Here is a 21608-nt window from a genome sequence, read left to right on the forward strand (position 1 = left end):
ACATCTTTTGTTGTTTGAACCTTGGAAGCCACATAAAATCTTTGCTATAGCTACCAGGTTCAGATTATCTAAAAATAGATCTTTTCTTTTCACTACTTTCTTATAATTAAAATATTCATTTGCTTAAAAGCAGGGACACTTTCTAAAGTAGTAAATTAGCATTTCTAGACCTAAGGTCACTAATAGTGCTACTTCTTTCTGCAATTTATCCAAGAAAGAGAATGTTGATCCTCTAGTTCTGTTGCAATAGAAGTAATACTTTCAGTTTAATCACAGTTAGGTGTCATGACCTTTTGATCTTGCATTGTACTTCTTGCAGAAATGTGGTCAGATTTCAGACAGCTAGCTCTAGTACTACGAAGTCAAGGTAAAGGCAAAATCCAGGCTTTCTACAGATATAGAAGTATTTGTATTTTTTAAAAAATTTGTTTCTGTGGTTTGTTTCATAATAATATTACAGTGTTTCAAGTCTCAGGTATTACTTTATGTCAGCATTTTTCCCCTTAAAGCATTCTGCTTGATGTTTCTTTCTTCCCCACAAAAAATATGCCATAAATGCTTGCTTCTAGCTCTGTGAATTTCTCTTGATCTAACTTAATTTTTATCTAATTTAAAAATTCAATGTTACTTTATATTAGATTATCCAAGTTATAAATTAAATTGATTAATATTTTAGTTTGAAAATCCGGTTGTTTTTTAAATGAAAAATAAATTTAACTCTACAAAGGTGTGCAAGAACCTGTTTTTGCTAACAAGTCCCTATGAATTCTTTTAAATAGATAAATACCAAAAAAGTAACAAACAAACAAAACTTACAAAAGTGGGGGTCATTTATACCTTCAGAAAGATTTTTCAAGTAATTTTCAGTAAATGCACTAGATATTTGAACTCTAGTATTTAATTGTGAGGATGGCGCAGGACCGGGCAGTATTTCTTTCTGTTGTACATAGAGTTGCTCTGAGTCGGAACCAACTCGACAGCACCTAACAACAACAACAACAACAGCAACAGTATTTAATGGTGTTAGTTTGCATAGTCTGTTGCTGGAATACAGAGCTAAATATCAACAGAACTTGTTACTGTTGTTTGAGTTGCTTTTATATACCAGCTTCAAAATATGTTTTGACACTTTATTATGTTCTGAATCAAGCTTCAGATGTGTGTAATGAAGGATGAAGTCTTTATCAGACTCTAGTGTATAAATAATGGAGAAGAGCAGTTTGGAAATGGTCTCTTCTTAAGAGGACGGTTTCTAAAGAGTTTCTAGTTCTGAGCTGGCACAAACCACGCGCCGCTGGAGGTGTAAACAAAATCAAGCGTCAGCTCTAAAGGCACAGCTGCTCCTTTACCCCTTTCTTTTCTCTTTCCGTCTTTCCTTTTTCATTTATCATGTCATTTCTTGTAACCTTCTTCTTCCTAGTTTATATGCTGAACTTTCTGAGAAAGTCTGGCACCTCTGATCCACTTTCGCTCACAGACCCTGTAATTTTTGGCTGTATTTTTATGTTTTTCAGATTCAAGTCAGTCTGAAAGTCCCAGCCAGCCAAGTGACGCTGACATTAAGGACCAGCCAGAAAATGGTAAGTTTAGCTGGGGACCCTGGCTGCTTTATTCAGAGTCCCCAGCAGGCAGCAGCCAACCAAGTTACCAGCATTTGGGGTCTTCTCTAGGGTGCCCCACAGGAGGAAGCAATATGGAAAACTCAAGGGAAAAACTGAAGTTGATTTCTTTTTGGAGGACAAATCGTTCGTTCTCTGGATCACTCTAGAAACTCCAAACCCTTTTTATTCCCCCAAATCATAGCAGGATACTTACTCAGGAGAGCCCGAGTTCCCAAGAAATTTGATGATGAATTAAACCATGACAGGTGGGGTTGATTGACCAAATCATAAGCTTTCACAGAATGAGAGGAGCTTTGGCTTTCATTTCATTTTAGTCACTTTTAAAGTGACAAATGCCCACAATCTTCTTCCCTAGTGACTTAGAATCATTCATTGATAAGTATTTCTGAGGCCTTTTAGGAATACAATCCAGTGTTAATTGCTTTAAGGAAACTATTATTGCCTGAGAGGGATTTTTTTCTTCTTTAAATTGTGAGGGCACACCACAATATTAAGTTCTCAATTGCATAAGTGTATAAGCTTTCTGCTACAGAGATCCTATTAAAATAGGATGCATATTTTGTATATGAATATAATAGTATAATATAGTAAGATAGTAATCTGGAGGTATGCACGCCAGGTATGAAAAACATTGTCATGGATTGGAATTGTAAATTGAATAAAACCATCCATTTCAATAAAAATAGAAAGTTTTTATAATAATAGAAAAATATAAATTTTTTTTTACTATAAAATACTGTAAAAATAGAAAATTTTTATAGTAGTTCCTAGTAGGAACTACTAGGAACTTTGTGTCATATATTAAACATTGTGTTAGGTGCTTTGGCAGATATCATCTCATAAATTCCAGTGTACTCTTTGGTGATAGACCTGAAAGCTCTAAAGGGAATACTTGACCATATGGTAGGTGCCTGTGAGGCATCTAGGGCACGGTGGGTAAAAGCTGTGGTATTAGATCTGTATTCAAATTCTGCCTCTACTCTTCTTATCTTTGTAATGTTGGTTAGATTATTTCATCACTCAGATCATTGATTTATTTCTCATGTTTAAAATGAGGCAATAATACTACCTACCTTTTGGAGAATTAAATGAGATAACGTATCTAACATGCTTATCCTATAGTGTCTTTCAAATTTATATTAAAAAAATTGTTGACTGGTGTCATTATTTTTCTTGTCATCATAATCTCACCATTTCTTGTTTTCACCTATTTCAAATGATCTCCTTCCTCGTTTCTGTCTTCCTTTTGTTGTTCTTTGCATTATTCCATTTTGATCTCCATCTAATTTTTGGAATAGATTAATAAATTGAATTATGTCCAGTGGAGAATTGGGGTGTACCACATTAGAAATTGTATCACTAATTTTTCAGAATTTATTTCATTTCCCAAGCCTGGAGCGTTCTTTCTTGGATTCTCAGGCTGTAGTATCAAATAAAGATTATTTGGCTATTCTCCTCATCTTGATATTTTGCTGATATATATACTTAATATATATTATATATATATATTTTTGTTTACTTAATTCATACATTATATATAATACTGTATTATATATGTGTATATATATATACACATATATATGTATATAGAATATATTTAATCAAAATTATCTTTTCAAAGTAGGCATTAAAAGAGAGACCTCAGGAGATTTGCTTTTAGTATCATAAACAATTACATATATTTTAATCAACATTTTAGAAGAGTGTTATTTACACACTAGTTTCATTTTTTATTTTCTACTTGGCTTACAGGTGAAGCAATAAGAGTTCCATCTTTGTATATATTTATATGTAATCTCCCCAAAAACATGTCCAGAGATAATAATTTTATTTGCATTTTAAATAATCTGTGGGCTGTAGGGGTATGTGGTTCATGTATTTAGGCCTGGCCGCCACTCTAGCAGGCCTGTGATTCATCTGTCTTCATAAAATGGCCGACAAGCTGTTCACATGCAAATATAAATTGAGAGCATGAGAGGCCTGGCATGCCTTTCTGGAGCTGCTCGCAGTAACGATATTGTGCATTTCCTATTCCAAAAAGCAACCAAGATTGAGCCTGGGTTTTTCAGCCAAAGGCATGGCGATACTAGTGAGGTTCATTTTTAACCCTAAATTACGTGGTCTACCTCAAGGATTTGCAGTAGCATTTTGGGAGAATCATGCAAGTTCAAAGAAAAAAAAATAATATCTATAAGAGAAAGTAATCAATTCCTCCATTTCAAATTGCCACTTATTTCAGAGAAAAAGTAGAACTTACTTTTTCTTAGACAAACCCAATTGAAGCTCAGACTGGAGGAACATCCACCTATATTTGGCTTCTTCTGTGTGCCTTTTGTTAATATTAGAAGAAGTTATTGGGGGAAAAAAAATGATTTTCTCTGTTCTCTAAAAACATATAATCCCTAAAGGGAGATGCATGAAGATATCAGGGTATTTACATGGATCAGATAACTTTCCACTTTGTGGCATTGCCTCAATCAAGACAATGTTCTCTCTTTTTCTTTACCACAGTTTATGAAGATGAGTTTCTAAAAGGTTTTTTTGTTACTGTTGTTTGTTTGGTTATTGTTAAGAATAAACCCTCATGGACCTATCAACAAAGTTCTAAGAACTTTTGGATTCTTGGTGGATGAAGAAGTGACAGATTTTGGTTTTTAAAAACACCAGGCATTCGTTACTCCTTCACGTATACGGGAGGAGGAAGAATATTCTTTTCATCCTAGCTTTTAAGAAGAAAGGTAATGGGAAAAGAATGGTATTTCCCTAGTAACCCATGAAGAATGACTAGACAAATGGTAACGTGCTGTTTCATCCAAAACCATAAACTAGGCTGTGTAACTTTACCTAAAGTGGATGCAGCTGTTTCTTCCGTGTCCAACTAATCTGATTTTGTTTGGGTGCAATTTTTGCTTTCTTTTCTACTGCTCTCTAAAGATTCAATTGTAAAAGAAGCAAATCTTTGTCTAATTAGAGAATTAGATGGGAGTTTTGAAGGAATTATGAGAAGCCCAGAGATAAAATATCAAAATCTTCTAAACTCCAAATTGGTATAATATAATGGTTAAAAAGTCTGCCTCAAGGGTCAAACAGACCAGAGTTCAAACTAAATATAGCTAGGTGACTTTTGAGTGATCTCTTGCCCCCAATCTCAGTTTTATTGTCGGTAAAATAGGAATATTCAAAGTACCTACCTCTTACAGGTATTGAGATAAGAATATGCATATGAAATAGCATAATGCCCAGTTCGTAGTAAGGACTTAACGGTAACCATTTCTCTTCTCCAGTCAAAGCTTATCATATATATAATGAGTACACATATTTGAGAGATCAAGGACTGGGAGCCTTGAAGTAGAGGAGGATAGTGTCAGAAATAAACTACTCAAGGCTTTTGGAGGGATCCCTTACAGATGACTGTTCTCCAGTATGTCAGGCAAAGGTCTTGTTCTTAGATCTGCCCACAAGCCTCACAGCACCATGGCTGTTTTACTGTTTAGTTTTATCCTCACATTCCATTCATCTTCTATGAGTTTGAGAAACCAGAACTGCGAAAGTGATTCACAGTTGCTGGAACCTTCAAAATGATACTATGGGTGGTCAGCACCACTACCAAGTCTGTGATTGTATGGATGTCCTTTTCTCTTTTTGGACTTCATATCACCTGCAGATTGGGCTGGTTGTTTTCAGTGAACTCTGTAGTCCCTTCCACGTAACTAATTCTTCTGTTATATCACATGGGCTTCACAAGCATTGATGTCGGAATAAAGTTTCTAAAATCAATTTTTGTTTATTCTGGAAAGACGGGATTCCTCCTAGATGTTTAATTTTAGCTGTGTGTTTCGTAGGGACAAATCAGATTGAGTCTGGTTTATTAAAAACTTATAAGCTGATTAAGGTTAGGGCTCAAGGCAAATTCTTTTTTTAAAAAAAATCTTGCAGAGCACATACCTCTGTGTTTGAGCTTAGGAGATACCAGTGCTTATTTGCTTAATGAACAAAATTAATAAATAGATGAATATAATATAATTATCTTCAAATATATTTTGAGTGCCTCCTCACTGCTTATTTGGTAATAGGTTTTTAACAAAAAGACCCAGAGAAGCTAAAAACTTAATTTGGGCACAGAGGAGGACTGTGCACAGACACGTACATGTACAGATATGACTAACAATACTAGGAAGCCCAAGCTAGGGGCTAGGTTCTAACTGCCATAGTAGACTGAGTTTTTTGTTTTGTTCTTCCTCTCAATGAGCAGGTGTGATGAAAGGTATGAAATAACATCGTGTTACCTTATGCTTGGTTACCAAAGGGAATACTATTCAGACAACATATCCAGCTCTGACTAGTGTCATATATTTAATCCTTTTGCAACTGCTGCAACCCCCTGAGCTTTACAAGAGTCCCTGAATTTTTAAGTCTTATTTGTTGGGTATCTATTTAAACCACCTCTCTGAGTTCCCGTGTACTTTGGTTACTGTTGAAATTATTTATGGGCTAGAATATTTGAAGTGTCTGCTTGATACTTACAGAGCCTATGAGCAGTCCTCTAAAACTTGCATTCTCTAGTGCATCAGGTCCGTCATTAATGAGGAAAAAGCTCATGTGATAACCCTCCTACTTGATTCAGGGCATGCTTCTGGAGGGCCATGTTGGGTCTGAGACGTGAATATAGTCCAACATTGGCACTCTGAGAATACTTCCCCATGGCACCTCCTGTTCTCAGTGAAAACACCATTGACCAAAAAAGGAAATGTGGAGTTCCTTTGCCAGAAAAAGCAAAAGCTATGTCCATGTATACATTTTTTTTTTATATTTACTGTCTCTCATCACCTATCCAGCCTGCTAGGAATAACCTCATCTTAAGTGACTTCTAAAAATAAAATATTTATAGCAAGGAACCAAAGTTGATTTTCAGATTAGTTTCCTTGGGGTTAATCATGTTTGTTCTTCCTCATTCATCTGGTAGTGGCATATATGTTGGTGGCATCAACCCTCAGATGGGACCTTTGCAATCAGTGGAAGGCCATTAATCATGATGCTGTCTCCAGATTTTGAAATTTTCCAGCTCTACCTGCCAATTTGAAAATCACCCTGGAGTACTGGTTGAATCTAGTCTTCTTGTTCACCATCTTTATTTATGTCATTCCCGTTTATATTGTTCAACTAGATGTTGTTGTTGTTGTTATGTGCCGTTGAGTCGGCCCCGACTCATAGCAACCCCTCCTTGGGTTTCTGAGGAAGTATCACTATGGAAGTAGATTGCCCAGCCTTCCTTCGAGGAGTGGCTGGCGGGTTTGAACCACTGGCCTTCTGGTAACAGTCAAATGCCTTAGGCACTATGCTACCAGAGCTCCTGTTCAACTAGATATCTCTGCTAAATGACGTTAGATGAATGAGGAATGTACTCGTCTTAATTGTATTGTTTCTAAGACTACTTCCTGGCTTCCTGGCTTATGATTTATATGTAGGATTCACTTTGCAATATTGGGGTAAGAGAACTATAAATTACTACTTATTTGTTTTTGATAAACATTCTTTATTTGTAATCCTTTTTTTTTTTCTTTAAATTGCAGACCTTCTACTTAATGCCTTAATTTTTTATTATCTCTTTAATGTATAGTAGATTAATATATAGCCATATTAATAAATAGTGGTAATGCAAAATAAATTGATAATCCCAATCCCTAAGAATTATCACCCGCTGCTGGATGGACTGTGGTTTTAGGAAGTATTTTGATTAATGTGTTATTTTCATTGGATCACTTAGGAATTTTGGGGGCAATGCAGCCTTACAGTTTGCATTTTATTGAGGAAGCAGAGCATTGTAGCACCATTGACTTGTAAATACAATTTATCAATATTTCATAATTTGAATGACTTTCCTTTACAATTACCTAGCAACAGTTATTCTCTGCAGTGTTCTTTCAAAACACCCTGCAGGGAAAAAGACACAGTAGAGTGACCACCGAAATAGCAGCAATAACAGTAATGATCAATATTCTAAAATATGTAAAGGTCCTAACTCAGGGAGACATTAAACCTAAATGCCTTCTGGTTTCCAGATCTGTTTAATTAAATTCTGACTAATGAATTTCCAGAAATGCGATGGAGCTATTATCTCCTCTTCAAGAGACTGTGGAACTAGAATTTGACTTGATCTAAAATGTCAATCTGAGACCAATCTGAGACCAGGTGAATGCTGCTTTCTTAGATATCATTAGCAGGTATGACCTAATCACTGTTTGCAGAGGCTCTTTAGACAAAGGAAATTCTTGGGTCTTACCTTATGAAAGATGAGGTATCAGGTGAGGCTGGGATCCTCCCTGTGCATATCCTGTTATATAGAGCATGCTGGATTTAACCCATAGGACCCAATGTATTTAAGTCGCCTTTCTAACTGAAAATGAGGAAAGAAATTTGTTGTAATATTAAAGAATTGGTATTACCTCACACATTATAGGTATTTTATTTTCCTACACCCAGAGGATTAACTAGCTGAACAGCCTTTAAGTCGTTGGGTAGTAGCCAAAACAGGGAATGTTTTAGACCCCAAGCTCCTGATTTCCAAATTCCAAAATGGACAGAGTGGGTGGTCTATTACTGACATCTCCCCCCACCCTTCCACCCCTTCACACAAAAATAGTTAGAGTGGAAAGAAGACAAAAAGGGCTTTCTTTCTGGTCCTCAAGTTCTGACTCTTGTCTCAGGAGAGCCAACCATTTGAGTGCCCATTCACTGTAATGTCCCAAATAGAAAAGCATTTATAGTTGTTTATTTATAATTTATGTACAATTGTGTAAATATATCTGTACATTTCATATGCAGTAAAATTCATGTAGTATTTGAATTGGGCTCAGAAGAGAAAGCAAATGAGGAAACCTCATCAAATCACAGTACAGTGGAAGGTGCATCTGGTGTTTATCTCTGGCCGCAGCATATTCTGCTATTTGTTTTCCCTGAGATCTAAGCCAGGAACCAGTGTGCTAAGACCCAGAATGTATTTCTAATGGTCAGTTTCACATACTTTTCCATCAATTAAAAATCTGCAACAAATTAAAAAAAAATCAGGATCATGAAATATCAGGGAGGCTAGTTTGGATCAAGAGTAGTATATGACAATGTTTAGGGGCCACTGAGCTTCTCTTAAGGGTGATGGAGAAATTTAGGAACAATTAATAGTGATAGTTGAGCAACATGATGAACAGAATTAATGGCTCCGAACTCTCTCTCTCTCTCTCTCTATATATATATATGTATGTATACCTACACAAACACATACACACATATATACACACACACATATAGGAGCTCTGGTAGTACAGTACCTAAGGCACTTGACTGCTAACCAGAAGGCTGGCGATTCAAACCAGCCAGCTGCTCCTCGGAAGGAAGGTTGGGCAATCTACTTCCGTAGTGATACCGTCTCAGAAACCCAAGGAGGGGTCACTATGAGTTTGGTCCAACTTGAAAGCACATAACAACAACAACTCTGTGTGTGTGTGTGTGTGTATAAAGACTAGTGCATGAGCTTTTCTTGCCACAAATAATAAGGTCACTTCTGTGTTGACAGATGTGAATTTATTATTTTTAAGCCTATATTATTGTTTCTTTTTTTTGAATTATCCATTTGTGGATAACATTAGTAAACTGGATATAATATAAATAATTTATTTGGAGATTTGGAGTTACTAATCCAGATTGATTAGTTGTCTGTTACAAAAATGTATGTGGGCACAAGGATTTTTGGCACCTTTTCTCCTTACAGCTTCCTCATTCTTTTTCTCTTCTTCAGGTTTTACTCAGCTCCAGGCAACTCTGTTCCCCTGGCATTAGCTTGTTGTTAGGAAAATCTACTGGGATATCACAATACAGGTGGGGGAGGGATAGTATTTACTGCAGACTGCTTTGCGCCAGCTCTGCTGTTAATTTCTATACTTGGTTGATTTTAACCGAAAGGGAGCTAGGGAATCTCATATGCCTTATCCGCAGGCATCATATGGCTAATATCCAAAAAGACAAGTGTAAAGGATGTTGTGGCAAGGCCCAGCAAAATAGGAATAGCTTTCCAACAGTCTCTCCATGAAGGAAATTCAATGTTTGCTTAGATCTCCGTAGGTTATTTTGCAACCAGAGAGCTTCTCAGCAAGCAACACTTGTAAACTCAAGAGCTGAAGAACAAGGAGAAGCCAAATCACAGCTTCTGAATAGGTCAGATTAGCAAAGGAGAGTTACCACTGAAAGCCTGACACTCAGCTTCTTCTGTTAAGGGCAAATCACTTGTCCAAGTCATTTAAACACTTGTGCCATCAGTTTTCTCCAGGGCTTAGAACTGTTTCGAACCGGTTCAGTCATGGCCAATGTAACAAAATCGAAACAGACTTGAATTTGTAAAATGTAGGTGTACTGGAATGATAAGCAGAATGGACAATATTATGTGGCAAAGACCTGGAGTGGAAGACTTGGAAGAGGCATACTGAACCCTTTCAGGAGGCTGCTGTGGGAGAATGAATTATTGTTAAGGCTGTATAGAGTGACACACATTTGAAGTGATGTTGTTGGCTTCCATCTTTGAGTGAAGTACCTCAGTTTCTGACTCAGTCAGTCAAGAAATATGGCTGCTATGTAATAATACACATGCTGCCCTTGTTTTCTTTTTTTAAAAAAATGCATTTTATTGAAATATAGTTTGTGTACTGTGAAATACACAAAACTAAAGTGACATGGGCCAATGCATTTTTTTTTTTTTTTTGCAGTGTTCCCTCCCCTCCCCTCCTACCCCTGGCAACCAACAAAGTTTCCCTCCATATATGAACCTTTCCTTGACCCTCCACAACAAAGCCCTAATACTGTATTTTTCCTTCTGTGGCTGACTTATGTCTCTCAGCATAGTGTCCTCCCAAGTTCATCCATATTATGTGGTGTTTTGCACACTCTACATTATTCTTTAGTGCTGCATAGCATTCCATTATGTGTATGTACCATAGTTTGGTCATCCACTCTTCCGCTATAAATCTTAGAGATAAGTCCCTTGCCAGATAAGTAATTATTGGTAAATATGAATTTGTTGCTGTCATTTTTGTTATGTGCTTTTTGTGGTGTCAATTTCTTTGTTCCATATAATTTTCTATGCTGAGCTCGTTTTGTTTATGAATCATGTTATCACTTCCTTTGTTGCTGCTGTTTTAGTATTTGCTGAATATTTATGCTAGTCCTCTTTTTTGATGTGAAGGTTTATCATTTTTCTTTGAGGTTACCCTGTGATTCATAGTTTTCTTCCCAAGGTCAGAACAGTCCATTCTATCTTGTACTTGTCTTGACTTCCCTACCATCTAGAAGTTCTGTAATGACAGTTTTTCCTCCTTTTGGTTTGTAGATGTCCTCATTTGTCAATTGATGTCTCTGGTTCCCTGTTTACAATCTTGTAGGCTTATTTACTTTGGATACTTTCATAGTTGGGTTGGTTTCTGGGTTATGTTGTCATGTGTGTTAATAGTCAGTTGTTGTTGGCTGTTGTTGCTTCTCTGTCCAAAGGGCAGAATTGGGTCCGACTTGACAGCATCTCTTTAGCATCTCTTGTAAGGTTTGTCTGGTTTTAACAAATTCCTTTAATTTTTGCTTACCTGGAAATGTCCTAATTTCACCATCATATTTGAGGGACAATTTTGCTGGGTACATAATTCTTGGTTGGAAATTTTTCTTTTTCAGGGTTTTATATATACTATCCCATTGTCTTCTTGCTTGCATGGTTTCTGTTGAGAAATCCGAGCTTAGTCTTACTGGTTTTTCCCATGCTATTCTCGTGATTTTTTTCTTTGTTTTTGGTTTTGTTAAGTTTGATGATGATATATCTGGGTGATTGTCTTTTGGGATCTATCCTGTTTGGGGTTCGTTAGACTTCCTGAATGGATATATTCTCATCTTTCATCATACCAGGAAAATTCTCTTCCAACAAATCTTCAACAATTTTCTCAGTGGTTTTATTTTTCTCTTCCTGTTCTGGAATTCCAATGACACATAGGTTATTCCTTTTGATGGTATCCCACATGAACCTTAGGCTTTCTTCATTTTGTTTTGATCGTTTTTCTGATTTATCCCTTTCCAAAGAAGTGTTCAGGTATTTGCCTTCAATCTCCCTAATTCTGTCTTCCATTGATTCAGTTCTGCTCCTTTGCCCATTTAATGTCTTATCTGTTTCTGAAACTTTAGTATTAATCTTCTGGATTTCTGTGTGTAGATTTTGTATCATTTCTAATTTTTCATTTTGTTCTTGTATTTTCTTTTGAAATTGTTCTAGGGTTTTCCTTGATCTGTCTCTCAATTCAATGAAGATACCTAAATATAGTTCTTTTGAATTCCTTATCAGGGAGTTCCAGTGCTGCATCTTCCTCAGGGATGTGTTTTGGGTCTGTATCCTGATCCCTTGTTTCTCCTGCTTTATCTTGCTTCTTTGTGTGGACTGTGATGCTCTGTTGTCTCCTAGGCATTGTGACATTTTTGTGTTTATATTTAATTGGTGATTGTATGTTGAAGTGACTTGCCCACGATTTTCATTTTTTTTTGTTTTGTTTGTATGTTATCTATGCAATCAGGGTACTGTGCTCCTCTGTTCGCTAATTGACGGCACTTATACACTCACCACCTGTCAGCTTTCATGTTGTCAGCCTCTTGTATGTCCTTGCCAACCTTGGCAATCAGAGCCTATTCTTAGGTCCCTGGAATCTGAATGAGAATGTTATCGCTTTAAAATCCAAAATGCTTGCTACTTGTAAACATTCAAAATGGCTGCGCCTTCAGTCCCTTTAAATATCCAAAATGGCCACCACTTGTAAACATTCAAAATGGCTATGCCCTTGGTCACTTTAAATATCCAAAATGGCTGCCCTGCTGTGTAAACAATCAAAAATGACTGTGCCCTCCAGACAGCAGATAGTCAACAGCGCAGGTTGTCTCCCCTCCTTGCTGTTTCCCTTTCTAGTCATAGGCTACCAGTGCAGTCATCCCTGCAGCCCTTGGTGACCAAAGTTGATCTTTAGGTCAATTCTCAGGTCCCAACACCACCTGGAAATATTCAGGCTATTGATCCCATCAGAGTAGCTGACGGTCTGCAGCTCAGACCGTGTCTGTACTCACTGTTTTTGTTCAGATTTTTCCACTAGTTGGTGCCTAATCCATTTCTGCATAGTTCTTTTCAAAGCTCAGGGCTGCAGGATTATCTTCTGTATCTTTGTCAATTGGTTTTACTTTTCTTTGTTGAAGAGGGTCTGTGTTGCTTGTCTGCCTATTCCTCCATTTTACTGGAAGCCACTGCCCTTGTTTTCTTAGAGGGAGATTAAGTTTCTAGCAGGGCATTGACCTGTAAATTTTCCTGCTCTTCTTATCATTCCAATACACTGTGTTTTACAAATTCAGTTCCTTTCCAGTTTCACATCATCAGCTATGACTGAACTGAGAAGAACACAGTTTGAAACTCTCGTTTTCTCATAAGTAATTCAACAAATAAGAATATTAAGCATCTGCTGGGTACATTTGGACTATGTGCCTTAAATGTTGAGGGAATACACAGGTGGATCAGACATCTGCTGTTGAGGACCTGTCATTCTAGTAAGGGCATGATTCAATCATTCATTCAGGAAATATATATCTACTGCATTCTAGGCACTGTACTGAATAAAACAAAGCCCTTGCTTTATGGAGCTTACCTTCTGAGAAGACGAGATGGACAGTAAATAAACTAATATATGTGAATATGCTAAGTGATGTTAAATGTAACAGAAAAATAACATAGTTAAAGGGATAAGCAATAAAGGGTGTGGGTGCTATTTTACATAGGAGTCAGGGAGAGCTTTTCTGAGCTATTGACATTTGAGCCAAGACCTGAAGAAGGTGAAGAAATGAACCATGTAAGTATTAGGTAGTTGTGTTTTAGGAAGAATAAAGGCCTTGAGACAGGTCTGAGAACTCTTAAGGGGGTCATTGTGGCTTGAGGGGTTTGAATGAAGGCATGAGCAGCAGGAAACGAGGTTGAGGTAACAGAACACTAAATTATATTGGACCTTATAGGCCAAAGTAAACCAAAACCAAAACAAACCAGTTGCCATTCAATTGATTCTGACTCATGGCAACCCCATCCCATGTGTGTCAGAGTAGAACTGAGCTCTGTATGATTTTAAGAACTAGATCACCAGGCCTTTCTTTCGAGGGGTCTCTGGGTAGACTGGAACCTCCAATCATTCAGTTAGCAGCCAAAAACAGTAACCATCTGACCACCTGGGGACACTCAGGCTAAAGTAAGAATTGGTAAATTCTTGGTATGGCCGTGATACACTTTCCAGAGGAATGTACATACCAAATACCTTCATTTCTTAGTACAGTACCTATTTCTCAAGGCACATTTCCTGATGTGATGATCACTGTTCTAGATATTAAGTTCAGGGGTAAGCAAAGCAGGCACAGAGTTTTGAGTGCAGCCATAGACAAAGGCTTAATCATTGCATTCTCAAGAAATCAGACTCTCCCATCTGCTTTGGCAGTATCTTTTAGTTTTTCCTGTATGCCAGTGGTACTAAAAGCTGACTTACTTGCATGGAATATTTGACCTCACATAGCCATTCGCTTGTGCAAACTATTCCTTTTTCTTTGGCTGGAGTTCTAAAACTATGAGGTTAAAAATTAAATCCTTTGTCTTAAAATGACATTAGATTATAAGCCTCTAGATTCAAGTACATCTACCATGAAGGGTGATTTTGCTTCTTAATAGCTGCTTGATTAGGAAAAAAAAAGAAAAATCTAAAACCAAGCAAACAAAAACAGGATGCCAAATTGGAGTTTTAGGTAAGCAGTGAATAATTTTTTAGTATTGCATGGGATATACTGATATTTAACAAATTACACATTGTTTATCTAAACAATGCCCTGTGTTTTATCTGGCAGTAAGTCCTAATTCTTCACACATTCCCATGCAGGTTAAATGGGCAATATGAATAGCAGCATATGAAAGGTTTGATTAGTCTATGATGATTTCATTGATCAGAGAGGATCAAATCACTGGAATTTAACCCACTGAAAATGAAACTGGGAAAGTTACCACAAAGTCCTAATGACTGCTTAAATTCCCTTCCTCTCACATTTGCTGGTACCTAGCCCCATTGTGATCTTGGAACAATAAGCCACTTGTGAGCTATAGTCAATAGGTACAATACAGTAAAGTAGTTGAGAGCAAGTAAGTTTTAATTAGTGGGATATTAATTGAGTAAGCCATTGGGACAGTATGTGAGTCACTTCTTCAAAGCAAATGAAAAGGAAATATATCTTGTCACAAGATCCAGTTACTGGCAGACTGTTTAGCTCATGGAAGATGATGAAAACAGAAGGTCAAATAATAGAGCATGAAGTGGACAAAATGTATTTCAGATCAACTTGAAAATAGGTGCCATATTTTTCATGTACTGGGAAGCTAAATACGTACATATGTACATATATATATTTCATTTGTAATTAATTTTCATTTGTAAAGACTTTTTTTTAAGATGTGACAAAACTTGTCTGAAGGTATTAGAAAAACATGTTGGGGCCTTGGAACCCTCTTACTTTAAGAAAGGGTGATGTTTACAGATTCAAGGTAACTGTGGAAGATAGGGTTAAACTCTATTGGGCTTTAGAGTTGAATAATAACCTTATATTAGTATACTTCCCCTCAGTCTTTGGCTGGGAGCAACCTAGAGGAATTGTGGCCTTACAACAAACGTGTGGGCCCAGATGAGGGAGAACTGCATAGTCAGGCAACTGTGTTCCTTATAGCAGGAGATCTAAGTGGCTCGTTTTCATGGCTTCCATAGCTAGGCACTGTGCTAAGATCTCTAATCCTAAAAACAACTGAGTGGAGGTAGGTACTATTAGTTTGTCCATTTTACAGATGAAGAAACTGAGACACAAAGAATCTAAGTAACTTGCCCAAGTCAGGAAGGCAGAAAAGAGTATTCATACTTAGCCTAACCCCAGAATCTAATTGTTTAACCTTTACATTGTATTATAGAAAGAATAGTATTCAAATTTTATCTCACTTACTGATTTTGTAATTTTGGCCAAGTTATTTCAACTCTTGGATTTGTGTTTCCTGGTTGATGAGGTGGAATTTCATCAGCTTCCCAGAAAGCGTGTTTGGAGATCAAACAATGTTTTCCGTTTCCCTCCTCATGCTTTTCTATCATCTAGAATTGTCACTTCTTCCTTCATTCCTTGTGTCATTGTCCCAAGTATTTACTTCAACCTTGTGTACAATGCCTGCACTTTTTTTTTTTTACCTCCTCAGAAATTAAGGAACTTTCTGTGGGGATGTATATAAATGGCTCAAGACTTGTACAATCTGTAGTCCTCTTAATAAAGTGCAGCCTGCCTTTTCTCTTGTCTACCTCATTGCCTCATGGATGTAAACCATATGCAAGACAATGTTCTAGAACAGATCTCTTGTTTTCATTTTTTTGTTGTTGTTCTGCACTTTGGAAAAATTATGTTCTTATAAACAGTTTTCTACATCTCAAGTATTATGAGTATATAGTTCTCTAATGGATAATTTTAACAATGGACTACATTTTCATTTGATTTTTTCTGCTGCAGGTAGGGAGTATAAAATGAGGTTTACTGTAAGGTATTTATACCAGATACTGTTATGTTTGTTGGATAGCGTAAAACAATTATGATTGCCAATAAATTAGAAAGTATTTCACATTGCAAAAGATGTAGGAATGTAGTTTTATTGAAAACACAAAATGTTTGTTTCCATCTTCCATTTTTTGTGCCATACAATAGAAGTTTTTACCTTATCCCTTTTGTTTTTAGATTTCTGAATTATTTAAAAGAATCAGTTAATTCTCCATTCCAAGTGAGTAAGATAGAGTTCATTAGGACATCTGATTCCTAGCATGTCCCATGTTCATAGATCATGTTAACTCCATAGAGAGGTTTCTCTTCTTTGAAAATTTCAATTGCTGTATAAACTGAAAGCTTTTCAACTGAATGAGTTCATACAGCTTTGAACTGTAAGTAAGATCCTTAACAGTATAGAGTGGGAAAATGAGCCACCTTGTTGTCAGAGCCTCAGCCATTTCTATAAATAGCAGTGCATGAAACATACCTACTTTTGATTCCTACTGGATTTGCAAATTGATATCATGAAATGCATACAAGTAAAACTTAGCACAGTTTAACACAAACACTTTACCAGTGGTGCCAACAGGGGTCCTTGAAAGGAGCCAAAGGAAAATCTTAAAAGAGATCATATGTTCCTTTTCCCTAGATAAAACTACACAGGCTGAAAATAACAAGATTTTTGTTTTTCACTTTTTCTGTGAACTCACTGATTATCATACACATACAGACAATTTGTCAGTTTCGTTATGCATTGGATTCATTTAATAAGTGCTGGTGGAGAGGTGAATTATCCATTATTTAATACAGGCAGTTTAGAAAGTAGAATACTTTGAGAAATAGGGTTCACATGAGGAAAATAGCATATGGTGTCCTTTTTGCTGAAAAGAGGTGAGAGTCTCTGCTGTAGACCAGTGGTTAATAGCGTTTAACTTTCTCTTAGAGATGAAGAGGAAAGAAGAGAAAAGTAGGTGCCAGGAAGAATCAATAAAGACTGATTGTGCTCAAGGGCTGCCTATCAACTCCATAACCTAGTACCCCTTCTAGTCATACTTTCAACATATTATTAAATTCAGCTTCGAGTAGAGTTGGTAGTGAGGGTCATTGTGGAAAGCAATATGGGATTCTGACAGCACTTGTTTACATAGATTGATTAGAAAGTATAATTTTGGCACCCAAGGCCCCAACAAAGTTTAGTTGGTACTTACATAATTGTGTAGAATATTTGTGTTTTGGGATCATATCTCTTTCTATGTGGATTCTTTCTATGTGTCAGTGACCCTGGCTGAATTTAAAACATTGGGTGTGTTATCTTAATGTGGTGTAATGATTCTGTGAGGTAGGGGATGAAGAGACTGAGGGTCAAGGAGGTTGAAGCACATGTCCATGATTAACAGCAAGTAAGTAGTAGAGTAAATGTTGCTTTGTCCCCCTTGAGACAGTTCTGAGACTTCACAGGTAATGGATAGTATCTATAATAATCTCAAATAATGTGTATTTATATTTTCAGTGCAGAAAATCTGTATGCCCTGTTCTTCCCCAGGGAAATTGCAATTTGGAAGTGAGGGAATGACACTGTTGATGACAATTATGGTGGTGGTAGTGGTGGTGGTTAATTAGTTAAAACTAGATTATCTGTTAGTTCTTTTACCTGGATGCTGGCAAATGAAAATAGTAATATATCACAATAAGCTGAAAGTGAAACTATTAAGAGAGAATACTGTCAGTCCCTTGGTCTGCAGAGTTCCCTATTTCCTTTGGGTTACTTCACATACCATGAGTGACATGTGGCCATCAGACATAGGTACTAAGTGAGGGAGGTGGCATTATTAAAAATTATTTTTTAGAAGATGCAAAATATTCCTAGTGTTTTTGGGGATACTCCTAGTGTGCGTTTTGAGGAGACCCTTATTCTGAACTACCCACTCCTTGAGGGCAACAATAGCTAATCATTGGTGTATTCCAAACACAATGTCTGGCATTGAATAAATATTTTGGAGTGAATGAATGAATGAGTAAATTAATAAATGATTCTTGTCTTCAGGTGTTTAATGTCTTTTAAGGGGAAAATAATGTATAATTATAGGTTATTCTTCCTCTTTCTAATTCATCCTTTCTTCATCATACACATACCTACTAATATGTGCATTATTCCTACCTGTGCTAGGAAATGGCAGTACAAAGATAAATGGCACAATGCTAGTGAGAAAGTATTGCATATTCTATTGAGAAAGACTTATTTAAACAAATATTTGCTACATAATGTGATTATGATGATTTACTGAAGGTGTTTGGATATTGTTTGGGGTACCTGTTGGACGTATGTACAAGTGACAAAAGCTGTGAAAAAGTCAACAGGAGTTAAGTTGCAGGTATTCATAGAAGAGTTTGTTAGATATTTGCTCTAAATATTGAAGTGTATATATGTCCGTAGATGTTACCTGGGGCTTCCTGGCCAATTAGAATTAGTTCAGAATCCTCATTCCACACACTGAGGAAATGAAAATCTGCTCCGGGATTTTTGCTTGTTACTGAGAGTGCTTTCAGGCTAAATTCCCTTTTGGCTCTTGGTTCTTGCACCTGCTGTTAGTTCAGTTTATAGATCTTCTCCCAAGCCATACAATGTTCTCTCCCATATCCTATGACCCAGATGTTGGACTCAGCCCTTTCTCTATATTGTTATGCTGTATACACACAGAAATGATATAAGTAACAGACTTTGTTGAAAGTTCCAGGGAGGGAATGGAGTTGAGGGAAGGGGTATGCTCAGGTTGTGTCTTGGAACATGGAAACCACTTCACATTGATTTCAGACAACCCTAGTCATTAGAACACTTAGGACCCTTGACCATGTTACCTTTGTCCTCTCTTCTTCCTCTTTCCCTCCCTTCTCTGAGCCTTTCCTTGTTTCTATTTATTTCTAAATGGCAGGGGAATTTTGCTAGCTCTTACTTCCTTGAGTTTAGCAAATTATTTTACTGGGAGTCTCCTTTTTGTTTGTTTTTAAATAAGAAATGTACCATCAATACATTTTCCCAATCAGTGAATTCTGGTGCTGTCAGTAAGATAATAAATGGATTTGCAGTTTCTCTATGCATGAGAGGGAAGGTGTGAAGTCCTTGATAAGCAAAAAGAGCTATGAGTAGAGACCCACAAGAAGAAAGGACTTAGCATATATGGAGTGCAACAAATAGCCCTGTTTGGCTAAGGCAGAGTGTTTCTGACCGGTTTCTAATATCCAGTCATATCATGTTTAATTCTTGGATGGCCAGTCATCCAATGTGTTCTCCTTGGAATGAAGCTTGCTGACTGACTGGCTGACAGATGGAAAGCATCCATAAGTGAGAGATGGAGATGAAATTAAAATGCGACTTCTTTGGCATCCACCTTTCGAACCTAGGCCTTCCCCACTTTACTCTAATTCAATTTACTAGATGTTGGGTGGAAACTAATACAGTTAAAGAGAACTTCATGTAATCTCACTAACATTCTTAGAACATGATGCTCAAGGTTTTCTGGTCAAGGATATTTGCATTAGCATTTATAGAAGAGTTGGAGCCAGAAGTCTGTGTGTGTGAAAAGTCCTTGCTCTGAGAATGACATTTCCAAGCTGTCATAATCTGATGCGCTCAAAGCTAAAACCGAAATTGCCTTTTACTCTGTAAATATTGAAGAGAAGGCTCAGCGTTGCACCAGTAAATTTGCTAGCCAAGGTATGAGCTTACTCAGTTGGAATCAGGAAAAAAATCTACTTTCGAGTTTAAATTATAATAAAATTCAAGACCGAGGGATGTGATGAGATAAGTAGCTAGGGTCCCACCTCTTCCTGTTGGCCATCAGACCACTTTGACACTTATTTTCTAGTGTGGTTTGATTTGGAACTGTGAACACATATTTTTGTTACCTGACTGTTCTTATCTCCAATTTCTTGATGTTATGGTGAACTACAGAAATCTTCACATTAAATCTTCACATTTTATATTCATTCATTCATTCAGCCAATATTTATTTATTTGATGTCAGGCACTGTTCCAGGCATTAGCTAAAGGACTGACAAAGCCAGAGAGGTAAGATGATATGCCTGAAATCACACACAGATGAATAATAGGACTGAAATCTTAGGAGTCTATTTCCTTGTCCACTGTTCTTTCTCCTACCCTCACCTTTTCTTAGACTTGCTGTTCTTCCCCCTCAAAATAAACTGAAATCGGTGGGTGGCTTGACAGGGTATTGAAATTATTCTCCTCATTTGTCAACAGGTTATAAAGTTCCTTTGAAAGGCATTTTAGAACTTTGAATCAAATTACCATGTTTTTAATATCACATTTATTTGTGTGATTCTCTGAATAATGTCTGCTTGACAGACATTCTCGTAATGTGGATCATAAACTCTATGAAGTGTTCCTGGGTGGTGTAAATGGCCAATCACTCAGCTACTGGCTGAAGGGTTGGTGAGTTGAGTCTACTCAGCAGCACTGTGGGAAAAGGCCTGGAGAAGGGTGTCATGCTGGGTAAAGCGGAGGGTCAGTGAGAAAGGGGAAGACCTTCAGCAAGATAGATTGACACACTGACTGGGGACAGTAGGCTCAAGCATGGCGATGATTGTGAGGATGGCGTGGGACCAGGCACCTTTTGTTCTGTTGTATACAGGGTCTCTAGGAGTCAGAACTGACTTGACAACATCTAACAACAACCTTTACTTCTGAAAGATGATGGCCATTGAAAATTCTGTGGAACACAGTTCTACTATGAAATACATGGGTTTGCCATGAGTCAGAGTTGACTCCACAGCTCCTTGTTTGTGTGTTCTTTTGGTTTAAATTCCGTGAAAGCAAGGGCTATCTTTTTCTTTTTAATCTTCATTTTCTCCTTAGCACAGGGCCTATCACACAATAGTGTCCAGTTGAATAAATGAATGAAGAACTGAATGAATCTCTTATGTCTTGTTACATCTTTATTGTTTGGCACAGTGTGCATGCAGCATGAGTTCTCCATCAAAGGCTGTTGCTGACAATGGCCATAAATGATGCCCATATTCAGTAGGCCTCTATTTAGAGCATATAATCCCCAACCCATCTCTGCAGAATTCTATCCTCAGTGCTTAGAAGCCAGTCAAGCAGCTTGTACTTTTGTTTGTTATGTTGTTCTGGAGGCCTGTGATACCTAGAGGACCCCAAGCTGCTTGTTGTTGTGTTGTTATGTGCTGTTGAGTCGGACCCAACTCATAGTGACCCCTCCTTGGGTTCCCAAGGCGGTATCACTACAGAAGTAGGATTGCCCAACCTTCCTTCCGAGGAGTGGCTGGTGGGTTTGAACCGCCAGCCTTCTGGTTAGTAGTCAAGTGCTT

The 21608-nt window shown here is 37.2% G+C and overlaps 1 protein-coding gene across 1 annotated transcript in view; it reads left to right on the forward strand.

The window, feature by feature from the left end:
* The window catches only part of NFIA (nuclear factor I A), a 468951-nt gene that overhangs the window by 237636 nt on the left and 209707 nt on the right, over positions 1 to 21608 (forward strand). Inside the window, exon 3 of the mRNA XM_042782438.1 lies at positions 1515 to 1580. Within this exon, the coding sequence (XP_042638372.1) occupies positions 1515 to 1580 (66 nt within the window). The remainder of the gene's footprint in view (positions 1 to 1514; positions 1581 to 21608) is intronic.

The sequence above is a fragment of the Orycteropus afer genome, unplaced genomic scaffold (genome assembly GCF_000298275.1).
Source record: "Orycteropus afer afer isolate SDZICR_OR568_19922 unplaced genomic scaffold, OryAfe1.0 scaffold00318, whole genome shotgun sequence".
In the NCBI taxonomy this organism is placed as follows: Eukaryota; Metazoa; Chordata; class Mammalia; order Tubulidentata; family Orycteropodidae; genus Orycteropus; species Orycteropus afer.